The sequence below is a fragment of the Prionailurus viverrinus genome, chromosome E2, assembly GCF_022837055.1.
Source record: "Prionailurus viverrinus isolate Anna chromosome E2, UM_Priviv_1.0, whole genome shotgun sequence".
NCBI lineage: Eukaryota > Metazoa > Chordata > Mammalia > Carnivora > Felidae > Prionailurus > Prionailurus viverrinus.
The window spans coordinates 49,748,148-49,760,453 of record NC_062575.1 but is presented as its reverse complement, the minus strand read 5'-3'; the positions used below and the strand labels follow the sequence as shown (position 1 = coordinate 49,760,453).

Below are 12,306 nucleotides of genomic sequence, written 5' to 3'. Positions count from 1 at the left end.
GACCCAGGTATCCCCAGTTTTTGGGGTTTTGTTCTTTTTTTATTCCAACAGGGACTGGGGCGTGGCAGGGGGAGGGACGGGGGCCCAACTGACCTCCTCCCTGGGGGGTGTCTCATAGAAATTCCGAGGTTTCTCCCCAAAAAAAAGAGAGAAAGAGAAGAGTTGAGGGGCGCCAGGGGACACCCATATGCCCAGAGGCCCTCCCGTTCTCCAGAAGTGGGGAGGGCTGTGTCAAGTCTTGGGGAGCCTGAGCAGTCCCAGGATGGGGCTCTCCTCGCGGACTGCTTTCCGCTTCCGGAACGGCCCCGCAGTCCCCGGCCCCCGGAGTCCTCGATTCCTGCGCTCCTCCTGTCCGCAGTGGGGGGGGGGGGGGGGGGGGGGGTTGGGGGCGGGGGCGCAGTGCGGGGTCCGCGGCACCCTCTGGCAAGTCCACTAGGGGGCGCAGGAAGGCTCCGGAGCCGGGCCTCGGACGACACCGTGAGCCGAAGGCAAAATCGCGGCGTCCGGAGCACCGGGGCACAAGTCCCGACCCTCGCCCGCTGGGGAAGCGGGGGCGGCCCGGGCTCCGTCCCTGCGGTCAGTCCCGCCGCCAGCCCGGCTCCGCCCGTGGTCACTCGTGTTCGGCCAGCTCGCGGGGGCCTGCGGGGCCTGGCCGCGGCCGGGGCGGGCTGGTGGCTTCGGCGGGGGCGCCTAGGCCACGCGGGGGCGCGCCGGCCCCGGACGCCCGCAGCGCCTGGATGCGCCGACACTCCTGGCAGACGCGCACGTGGGTGCAGGGCGTGGGGGCGGGGGGCCGGGCCCCGCCAGGCGGCCCCGGGTCGTCCAGGAGGCGCTGGGGGCCCCCGTGCGCGCCGCCCGCATCCCCGCCCGCGCCGGCCGAGTAGAGCTTGCCGTTGCTGAGGCGCATCTCGCGGACCGCGCGCAGCGACAGCAGGGCCCGGCTCGCGCCGCCTGGGCGCCGGCGCCGGCGGGAACGCGACGTCTTGCGGCAGGACACCGCGTGCCGCAGCTCCTGCAGCATCTCCTGGCACACCGACACCTGTGGGCGGCGCAGGGCGGGGTGCGGTGGTCACGGTCCGTCGCTCGCTCTCCTCGCCGCCGCCCCCTCGCCTGGCTTCTGCGTCCGCTTTCACTTCTCTGCCTCGACCCCCCTCACCCTGCGCCCCCGGGCTCCACTCCTCCCCTCCCCTCCCCTCCCCGCCTCCGCTTTTCGAGTGCTCTGTCTCACCTCTCGGCCTCTCTCTCTGCTTCCGTCCTCGGGTTTCTCCCTGAGCCTGCCCTCGCCTTCTATCCAGGCCCCTGTCTTTCCCTTTCTTGTCATTCCAAAGTCTCTGACTCCCTCCTGCTTGTTTTCCATCTTCTGCCTCTAACTCATGCTACCACCTATGGCAAGACCTATTTACTGAGCGCCTGCTGTGTGCAGGGACCAAAACAGGAAGTCCCTGCCCTCGTGGAGGTTGTATTCCAGTGCAGAGACAAAACTAACAAAAATGTAAATGCAGGGAGTATGTTAGCCCGTGATGAGTGCTGGGGAGAATAAAATTGGCAAGAGGTGGGGAGCGATACTGCATCTGGAGTAGGATATTAGGGAAGACGCACCAGGAAGACGTCTTCTTCAGTAAGACTGCAAGGCTGTGCAGGACAAAGGTGCCGAAAGGGCACCGGGTGGTTTGTGGGAGGAACCACAAGCAGGGGCAGGGTTGCTGGAGTGAGGTTCCCAGGGGAGAGAGAAGACAAGGTCGAAGAGCAATGGGGCCCACAGGCCACTGTAAGGGTCTGGCTTTTATTCTGAGCCAGGTGGGAGGCACTGGGGAGCTTTAAGTAGAGGACTGCTGTACACAGGATCTCCCTGGTGCTGTGCTGAGAACAGATGGAGGAGGCCAAGGGCGAGCTGAGTGGCAGTGGCCAAGGAGGTGAGAAGGGGCTGGATTCTGGGTGTATTTTGAAGGTGGAGCTGAGAGGACTGGCTGAGAGATCCAAAGGAGGCATGAGACAGAGGGGAGAGCCAAGGGTAATCACATCTTGGTCTGAGCAAGGAGAATGACAACATTGCCTGGTGCGTGGGCAGGAGCTCTGCCTTGGCCATGTGATGTTAAGTGGGTTACCTGTCAGACATCCATGGGAAGATCAGAGTTCACAGACCCTGGGTCCAGGGAGAAGTCCCTGTGAGGGATGCTCACTGGGGGTTATGGCAGGCGGCTCCCTAGAGTCCTGCCCTCCAGTGTTCCCACCCTGTGTGGTCCCCTCTGCCTTTATATCAGGGCTGCTCTGTGACCAACAGAATATGGCTGGTGGCTTCTGCTGGGTTGGCCCTTGGATCACTTGCTCTGGGGCAAGCCAGCCCAGCCGCCACGGCGTGAAGACACCCAAGGAGCCCTACGGAGAGGTCCCTGTGGGAGGGACTGAGGCCTCCTGTCAGCTGCCATTGAGTGTGTATGTTCCCCATGTTCTTTATTCTATCCTAGGATGTTTTGACACAGAGAAAACCTTGCTGGTCAGGGAGAGAGGGGCCTTTCCACAGCTAGATTCTTAGGGATAGCAGAGGGCTGAGAGCCCACCTCTCATATGCAAACCAACCGATCCCAGCTTGTACCCCCACCCTCCAGCTTAAGCTGACTCTCACACCAGGCTGCCCTAAATCACCCAGGACCAGGTACACACAGCTACAGACCACCCTCTAGCCCTGAGCCCACCGACATTATCCACACTAGCCAGTTCTAAGCTGTTTTGCCTGCCCGGTGCCCCAGTGCCGTCTGTGGCCTAGGCTTTCAGCTCCGGTTCCTGACCAAAACCTGGTGCGTCCCCTGTGGCCCTACGTGGGTGGCATCACCCCCTCCTGGAAAATGTAATAAAAATCTTCTTTCGGTGGCATTGGCCTCTCCGTGTCATCACTTAGTCACCTCCATAAATCAAAATCCTGCAAGTACATTTGGAGACAATACGCCACCTTGGAAGTGGACCCTCTGGGTCCAGGCAAGCCTTCGGCCAACATCATGACCTCACCAGAGACCTTGGCAGCCAGAACCACCCGGCTAAGCTGCTCTGTAAACTGATGTAAGTTTGCTGTTTTGAGCTGCTGAATCTTAGGAATGTTACGTGGTAATAGACAGCTAATAAAGGTCATCAGTATAGCGGTGGTCTTACAAACCATTTGGCTGGATGGGGTCACCAAGGGGTGGAGAAAGACACAGAAGAGTCCAGGACGGAGCCCTAGAACCCCTCAACAAAGGACGGGCCACAGAGGAAGGAGAAAGGGGGGGCGTAAGCATGAAGAGAGGGTTTTGAGGTGAGAGCTCAGCTGTGCCAAAGCCCATCACTACCTCACGTATGACGAGGCCTGAGACCTGGGCTGGATTTGGGGTCACTGGTGACAAGCAGCTTCAGTGGGGATGTGGATGGGAGTGTGTCGGAGACTAGATGCAGCACAGGAACTGACGCAGCAGAAAGATACACTCTTTCAAGGTTCTACGGTTAGGGGAGGAGTGGGGGTGGTGGCCAGGAAGGGAAGCGGGGTCAAGAGAAATTTCTGGAAGATGGGAAAGCTGATAGCACGTCTGTATCCTGACAGCCTTGATCCAACAGAGAGGAGGAAACTGATGGTGGGCGGAGGGAGCAAAGAACCGCTGAGGGATGTCTTTGGGGGGGCGAGAGAGGAGATGGGGGCACAGGGGAGGGTGCCTCAGCTGGAATTATGGGTATTCCCTCGGAGTAACCGACAGGGCGAGTGGAGAAAGGCAGGTGCCTGGATGTGGAGAGGTCTGTATGCTCTCCTCTAACTCCTCTGCTCTTCTCAGGGAAGTGGAAGTAAGGTCAACAGCCAAGGTGAGGAGCGGGACGGGGCTGGGGCCTGGAGAGGCGGAGGTGGACCCGTGAGGGACCGAAGGGGCACGAGTGGAAATGGAGGAGTGTCACTGGGCAGCACCGGCCCCGTGGAGCTGGGACCAGCCAGCAAGCCCGCTGCCTTTTTGTCACTTCTCAGTTCTCCTTGCTTTACCCCCTGCCCCTCCCCACTCCTTCTCCCCAGCCCTTCTTTCCCCTGCATCCTCACCTCTGCCCATGCCCGCTTTCCCTCCTCTGGCTTTCCTCACGCCCGGCTTCCCTCTCCCTTCTGTCCATACGCACCTCTCCTCGGACCCCCTTTGCCCCTAGGGGCTCTCGGATCCTCTCTGTGCCCTGCTCCTGGCCCCTCACTGCTCCTAGACCCCCTCCAGGAAGGCTACCAATGCCACAGTCTCCATGCCCCTCCGCCCCTGAGACTCCCCTTCTCCCCCACGCCCTCTGCCAGCCTCCTCACCTCTTCGGACTCTGCCGACCTCCGTGTGGACCATATGAATTCCATGACCGCCACGAAGACGGCAATGATGAGGCCACAGATGAGCACGACAAAAATGCCACCAATGTTCTCCATGCCCAGACCTGGGAGTCGAGGGGGAAGTCACAGGGTGGGGGCTGCGTGGGCACAGGGGCTTTAGAGGGCTTCGGGATGGGCGTGAGGTGTGGGGAAGCTGACCTTTAGCTCGATGATCCTCCTCCTTGGGGCACCGGCCCCCCTCCCACCACTTGCGCTTCAGGATCTCCAGCCGGTTGTTCTCCTGAAGCTGCAGGATGGCCAGGGTGATCTCATCCCGGAACGGGGAGCCTGCACCGGATGGACAAGGGGGTGGACTGGCCGTCGGGGCCCCGGAGCCCTGCCCGCCCAACCCCCAACTGCCCCCTCACCACGACCCTTCCTCCTGCCTCCGCCGCATCCCTGGGGCTCTTCCCCCTCTACCTTCAAGTCTGACCACTGCTTGCCACCTCCGCTGCCACCACCCTGGGCTGGGCCCCCACTAGGCCTCATGTCACATTTGTCACCGTCCCCTCCCTGCCGTGCCCCTCACCTCCCCCCACCAGCCAGAGGGACAACTTCAGAAACAGTCATAGAGCTCGCCTCTCTTGTGCTCAAAATTCTCCAATGGCTTCCCGACGCAGAGAGCACCAGGTCCTTCCCTCGGCCTCGAGACCTGGGGTCCACTGGCCCCGCCACCTGAGGCTCCTGCTGCCCCCGAGGCTCTCTGTGCCAGCCACACCGGCCTCCCGGCTGTGCCTCGAGTCCTCCAGGTAGTCCCACCTCAGGATCTCTGCCTGGAACGTTCCTTCCCTCCTGTCACTCAGGCCTCTGCTCGCATGGTGCGTCCTCAAGGGGTCTTCTCCAATGACCTTCACTTAAAATGGCACCAAGCACCCCCTCCCTGTCAGTCCCTTCCCCTTACTTCACCTCAGAGCAGTTATCACCACCTGACATCACTTTATAAAGCTGCGTGTTTATTGTGTCCTTGCCGTCTGCGCCCCTGGTCGCAGGCAGGAGGCTGGGGGCTTCGCGGCCCTCTGCTGTGGTCTTCCAGCACAGTGCGTGCCACACACAGTAGGGCATCAGGCAATCTGCTCAGTGAATGAATCTCCAGCCACCTCTCTCCTCCCTACCCTCGGATCCTCTCCTCAAACCATCCTTCCGTCCCAAACACCCCACACGTGTCCCGTCCTGTCATTTCCTCAGTCACCACACCTCTTCAGCATTTCCCAGGTACCAGAAACTGGGGACATGGGCAGGTGGAGTCATTAGTATTCAGCAGCCCCTACGATGTGCCGGGTTTGTAGACCCTTGGTTAATGGACATTAATTCAAGTCCCTCGTGATCCTGGTATTACCGGGTGTTACCACCCCCATTTTCTGGACCAGGCAGGTGACATTCCTGCCTAAGGTCATGCACGGAGTCGGGGGGGTGGTGTGGAGCTGGGATTTGAATCCAGGTCGGTGTGACTCCAGAGCCCGTCCCCCCGAAGCACCGGGCTATGTGCTTCCCTGGCACAGGGAAGCTGCTAAGACTGGAGGTCATTTGTTACGCAGTAATAGATAACTAACACAGCAGTCATCAGCAGATAGATGGATTTAAAGGTCAAAATGTCAAGATTTGGTGATAAAATTGCTGGGTTTCCAGCACTGAGCCCTGAAAAAGCATGTCCAAGTCTCCCAGGCAGACCCATCCCTGCCCCCGTCCCTTCCACCATCTATATTCTGAGCACCTGCTCTGAGCTGGGCTGTGGGCTCCGTGCAGAGACTGTAAGGTACATAAACCCAGGTCTTCCCCCTCAAGGGGTCCTCGGGCCAAAGGGGAAGGGGGCAAGTGTCATGGCCTGCAAGTACTGGGCTGTGCACAGTCACACGGGATTCTCCCAACAGCCATGGAGGGCTGGAACTGACTGCTGCCAGGCCCGTGTTTGCGGGTTGAGTGCAGAGGCTCAGAATGGCGGTGACATCCGCCCAAGGCCACGCACAACATACCCGGCCTGCCACAGGGAGGGCTTGGCCCAGTCCCGGGCCGGCTCACGTGGCTTGGTTTAGGATACCCAGCGCCCCCTCCACATTCCCCAGCCCCAAGGCTGCCATACCCAGTGGCATGCCGATGCCGTAGCCCTTGGTGTCGAGGAGGCCCCCGATCTGGGTGAGGTTGCAGTTGAGACGCCGGTGGTACTCGTTCATGGTGGACTCGAGCAGGAAGGCGTAGCGGGAGTTGAGAACACGCGCGATGCCTTCTTCCGTGCTCTTGACAAACACACTGGGCTGCTTCGACTGCATGTAGTTCCACATACGCTGGTACGTCTGGTACCGTGAGTTCTGGGAGGAGGAGGGGACACGGGGAAGTCAGGTGAGGGTCTTTCCACCCCCTGCATTTCCCCTGAACCCTGTCCCCTGCCCTCCAGGAAGTCTCTCTCAACTGGAAAGAGTGAGGAGACCAGAGGAAGGCAGGAAGAGCCAAAGTCAGAGGAGAGGGACAAGACAGATTGCTCAAGGTCAGGTCCAAGCCATCTGCACGCCCACCAGGCCAGCGAGGGCCCTGAGGACAGAAGGCTTGGGAAGAAGGAGCCATGGTCTATTCTTTAGCCCCTCTTCTCTCTTCCACCCCTGGGCCTGGCTCAGCCTGACACCCAGCCCTGTCTTCCGAGCGCTCCCAGGCCTTATGCACAGAAGCTCAACCGCAAATTTACCCAGGGCCCAGCCTGGGTCGGGGAGACCTGCAGCATGCCAAATAGGACCATTTACTTCCTTTAGGCCCTGCAGGAACCTTCTGGCGAATGCCCCACCCTGCCCCAGATAGAGCCCCGAGGCAGAGGCCTGTGGAGGCCAAGCTGGGGATGACCACCCCCATCACTACTCCTGACACACGCCTTCCTTCTCTGATCTGATGTTCAGACGCTGCTCTTCCTATGTGCCCCACAGGCCCCTCCCCAGGGCTCAGCCACCTCCCAAACCTACTTTTCTATTTTTCCCAGCTGCAAACTGCTCCCACAACCCACCAGCGAGACCTCCTCTCCTTCATGCTTCAACCAGTGGCCCCTGCCCAGCTCCAGCCTCCCTCAGACCATTAGTCTACCCCTGTTTGCCCCAGAGGGAACTTTCAGCTCTAAACAGGTCACCCCTGCCCAGTAACTATTCCCACCTGCCCACTTCCAGGTCCTAATCTCAGCCCTATCTTGGCATTTAGGGCCTCTACGGTCACTCAAGCCTCCTTGCCGGGCTTGCTTTCCTTTGATTCTTTCCCACCACCCCATAATACACAGGGACGCACACCTTTCATCTTGAAGGGCCTTGCCTTCCTCTCTGCTGGCCCATTTTCCCAGGCCTGACCCTTCTAGCAGCCTCCATGACCCCATTTGGCCCATCTAGCACTGATACAACATTAGATCCCATATCTGCCTCCCTTCTGTTCCCTGGGGGGAAAGTCCAGTTTCTCCAGCCAGACAGCAACACTCCCTGTGACCCCACAAGTGTGTCTTCTGCTTCTCAGCTTCCCTGACTGTCATGACAATCAATCCCTCTGACCCAGGAGGCCCTGCCCAGCCCCACCCTGGGCAGCTATGCACGATGGGGATACCAACACCAAGCCTGGGCAACTTCAAAGGCCCCCACCTGAAAGAAGGTCATGGTGGAGCCAGCATGGATGGTGCCATACTCAATGTTGGTCTGGTCTGCCAGGTCATCAGCTGACTCCACGGGCACCTCCATGCGCTGCACGGTGAGGAAGGCAGCCAGGTTGGCCGTGTAGGAAGAGATGATGATCAAGGTGAAGGCCCACCTGAGGGGGAGAAGGAGCAAGCTACAGTCTGGAGGCCCTCGCCCCCGGCCACCCTCCCACTGTGGCCATGCACCCTGTTGGTGGTGCCACTCTTAATGACCTCAGCATCTAGAAGGCTCAGTGACTGCTGACTAGTGGGAAGGCTGGAAGCACCGATTCTAGAGCCAGATTCCCTGGGTTTAATACTGCTTCCAGAGATTTCCACTTTCAGATCTAAGAGAATAAGATATCCTGAAAATACCCTCCCACCATCAACAACTAGAAAATTAGACAGAATATAGAAAACTATTTAAAGACGTAGGACAATAGGCATCACAGGACTGTAATCCCTGAGGAAAAAAAAAGCAACAAAGTGAGACTTATCGTTGCCCAGGCTGTCTGGCTGAATTTAGTTTATAGAGTGAGGTGCCAGAAAGGGAAACCCAAACAGTCTGGCAATCTCATGAGTTGCAGAGGTGGAGACCGGAGAGGCCAAGATGGCTAAAATTTGTGGGACAAGGAACCTAAGAAGAGGGAGCTGCACAGAGAGAAAGGATTCCAGAAATGTGCACAGAGTCCCCTTGAGTCTTTGGCTGAATATCAATCTGTGTACACATAGGGTGGAACTCTAAGGGGCCAGAGAAGAACCGCTTTCAAAGACAGAACAATTCCCAGGGTTTGCACAGGGCTGGGAACCTTTTGAGATCTCTCCAGCCTGAGGAGCGAGATCTGACCGAACAGATGAGACATTCAGTAGAGACCCCAAAGGACAACATATTACAAACAGAATTAAGTCAGCCCTAGAATAAAGACTATGCCAGATCTCTAACAGCTTTAAAAAACAGGCCTGGAAAGGATCAAAATTATCCACAAGGAATTTAACTGCCCGCCAGAGAACGTCCAAGACTCTTTAAAGTAATACATTCAACAATGTAAAACAATGTAAAATTCAAAATGTCTGTTAGCCAATAAAAAATTACCAGATAGGGGTGCCTGGGTGGCTCAGTCGATTAAGCAACTGACTTCGGCTCAGGTCATGATCTCACGGTTTGTGAGCTCGAGCCCTGGGTGGGGCTTTGTGCTGACAGCTCAGAGCCTGGAGTCTGCTTGGGATTCTGTGTCTCCCTCTCTCTCTGCCCCTCCCCCACTCACACTCTGTCTCCCTCAAAAATAAATAAACATAAAAAAATTTTTTTAATGAAGAGATTTCTAAAATGAGGAATATGTCTTTTATATTTACCCACACATCTACTATTTCTGGTATTCTCTGTTGCTCCATGTGCATCCAAGTTTCCATCTAGCATTAGATGGAAGAACTTTTACCTGAAGAACTTCCCATAACTTTTCCTTTGCTTTTAAAAAAGATTTCATTTTCATTTAAAAAATTTTTAAACATTTATTTATTTTTTGAGAGACAGAGACAGAGTGTGAGTGGGGAGGGGCAAAGAGAGAAGGAGACACTGAATCCGAAGCAGGCTCCAGGCTCTGAGCTGTCAGCACAGAGCCCGACAGGGGCTCGAACTCACCAACCATGAGATCATGACCTGAGCCGAAGCGGGAAGCTTAACTGACTGACCCATGCAGGCGCCCCAGAAAGATTTTATTTTTAAGTAATTTCCATACCCAACGTGGGGCTCGAACTCACAACCCAAGATCAAGAGTTGCACACTCTTCTGACTGAGCCATCCAGGCACCCCCGTCCCCAAAATAACATTTCTTGAAGCGCAGTCCTGCTGGCAATTAATTCTCCCAGCTTTTGTTTGTATGAAACATTTGTTAGTGGATCTTCGAAGGATCTTTTTGATGGATATAGAATACTAGATTGACAGGTTGTTTTTCCCTTTCAGCACATTTGTGCATTGTCTCCTGGCTTGCATACTCTCTGACAAGAAGTCTGTTGTCACTGTTATTTGATTCTTGCGTGTGTCGTCCGCCCCCCCCCCCCCCCCCCAGCCTTCTGGCTGCATTAAGACTCTTTCTTTATCACGGGTTTTCAGCAGTTGATTATAATGCGCCTTGAAGTGCTTTGTGTGTATGTGTGTTTATCCTACGCGGGTTTTATAGAGTTTCTTAGATCTGCAAGTTTATAATTCTCATCAAATTTGAAAAAGTTTTCACCATTACTTCTTCAAATATTTTTTTTTCCTGTTACTCCCTTTTTCTCCTCTCCTTATGGAACTTCAATCACTTATGTAAGACCACTTGCTATTTTATTCCTCAGGCCACTTAGACTTTGTGCCCATTGTCAGTCATTTTTCCCACTGTGACTTCCATTTGGATTCTATTCTGTCTATTCTATTCTATTGCTGTCTTCCAATTCTCCTTTCTCTTCTGCTGCAGTGTCTGATCTGTATAAACCATTCCAGTAAAATTTCCCATTCAAATGTTGTATGTTTCATCTCTACAAGTTCCACTTGCTCCTTTTTTATATTTCTCTCTGCATTACACTCAGGTTTTTCTTTATATCCTTGAGCATTCTGACTATATCTATAACAGCTCTTTAATACCCTCATCTGCTAGTTCCATCATTCTGCCAATTCTGGGTGTGTTTCAAATGAGTGACTTCTCTCTCACAGTTTCCTGTACCTTTGTATATCTGTTTTTTTTTTATTTAAAAATTTTTAAATGTTTATCTACTTTTGAGAGAGAAAGAGACAGATTGTGAGCAGGGGAGAGGTGGAGAGAGAGGGAGACACAGAATCCGAAGCAGGCTCCAGGCTCTGAGCTGTCAGCACAGAACGTGACATGGGGATCAAGTCCATGAACCATGAGATCATGACCTGAGCCTAAGTCAGATGCTTAACTGACTGAGCCACCCAGGCACCCCCTCTTTATTTTTTAAAAGATTTTATTTTTAAGTAATCTCTACACCCAATGTGGGGCTCAAACTCACAAACCCAAAATCAAGACTTGCAAGTTCCAGGGGTGCCCAGGTAGCTCAGTTAGGTCTCCAACTTCAACTCAGGTCATGATCTCGCAGTTTGAAAGTTTGAGCCCTGCATCGGGCTCTGTGCTGACAGCTCAGAGCCTGGAGCCTGCCTTGGATTCTGTGTCTCCCTCTCTCTCTGCCCCTCTCCTGCTCATGCTCTGTCTCTCTGTGTCTCTCAAAAATGAATAAAAGTTAACAATTTTTTAAATAAATAAATAAACATTAAAAAAAAGACATTTACTGTTTAAGCAAATACACACACATACACTCCTAATATATTATGGGGCTTGTAAGACAAGTAGAAGTAATCTATATGACAAGAATAGCTCAAAGGATAGGGGGAGAGATGGGAGCATACTGTCATAAGGATCTCCATCTTATGTGAAGTCGTACAATGTTACTTGAAAGTATTTTGTAATCAATTAAAGATGCATATCGTAAACCCAAAGCAGCTACTAAGAAAAATTTAAAAAGAAGTATGCTATTGAAGTATGCTTCAATGGTAGACATGAAACAGAATCCTAAATATCTCAATAAATCCAAAAGAAGGTAGGAAAAGAGGGAAAAAGGAATCAAAAGAGATGGAACAAATTACAAATAAATAGCAAGTTGGCAGATTTAAACCCAACCGTCACAGTAATTACATTAAAGGTAAATGGTCCCAACCAAGGGCTGGCAAACGATGGCCTACAGGCCAAATCTGTCTTGCTATCAGCTTTTGTCCAGCCCGCAGGCTAAGAATGGTTTTCACATTTTTAAATGTTTAAAAAGAAATTGAAGAGTATTACTTCAAGACACGTGACATATAAAATTCTATTTTCAGTGTCAATGTCCATAAATAAAGTTTTATTGGAACACAGCCACACTCATTCATTTATGTATCGTCTATGGCTGCTTTCACAATACAGTCAGAGCTGATTAGTTGTGACAGAGACTGGATGGCCAACAAAGCCTAAACTATATACTATTTGGCCTAATACTGACAAAGTTTGCCAACCCCTGCTCCAAGACCTAAGTACATGCTGCCTATAAGAAAGTACATGCTGCCTATAAGAAACTTTAGGGGTGCCTGGCTGGTTCAGTGGGATAAGCGTCTGGCTCTTTTTTTTTTAACATTTATTTATTATTGAGAGACAGAGAGAGACAGAGCATGAGCATGGGAGGGGCAGAGAGAGGAGACACAGAGTCCGAAGCAGGCTCCAGGCTCTGTGCAAACAGCTCAGAGGGGCTCGAACCCACAAACTGCGAGATCATGACCTGAGCCGAAGTCAGATGCTTAACCTAC

General features: G+C 53.9%; 1 protein-coding gene across 4 annotated transcripts in view; it reads right to left on the bottom strand.

Moving 5' to 3' along the window:
* The window catches only part of GRIK5 (glutamate ionotropic receptor kainate type subunit 5), a 58,767-nt gene continuing 46,461 nt past the window's right edge, over positions 1–12,306 (bottom strand). For all 4 annotated transcript variants that reach the window (XM_047835855.1, XM_047835857.1, XM_047835858.1 and 1 more), the window contains 5 exons: positions 7,948–8,113; positions 6,429–6,654; positions 4,511–4,639; positions 4,295–4,416; positions 1–1,039 (listed from right to left, as the gene is read on the bottom strand). In XM_047835855.1, coding sequence (XP_047691811.1) covers positions 611–1,039; positions 4,295–4,416; positions 4,511–4,639; positions 6,429–6,654; positions 7,948–8,113 — 1,072 coding nt within the window. In that variant the 3' untranslated portion in view covers positions 1–610. The remainder of the gene's footprint in view (positions 1,040–4,294; positions 4,417–4,510; positions 4,640–6,428; positions 6,655–7,947; positions 8,114–12,306) is intronic.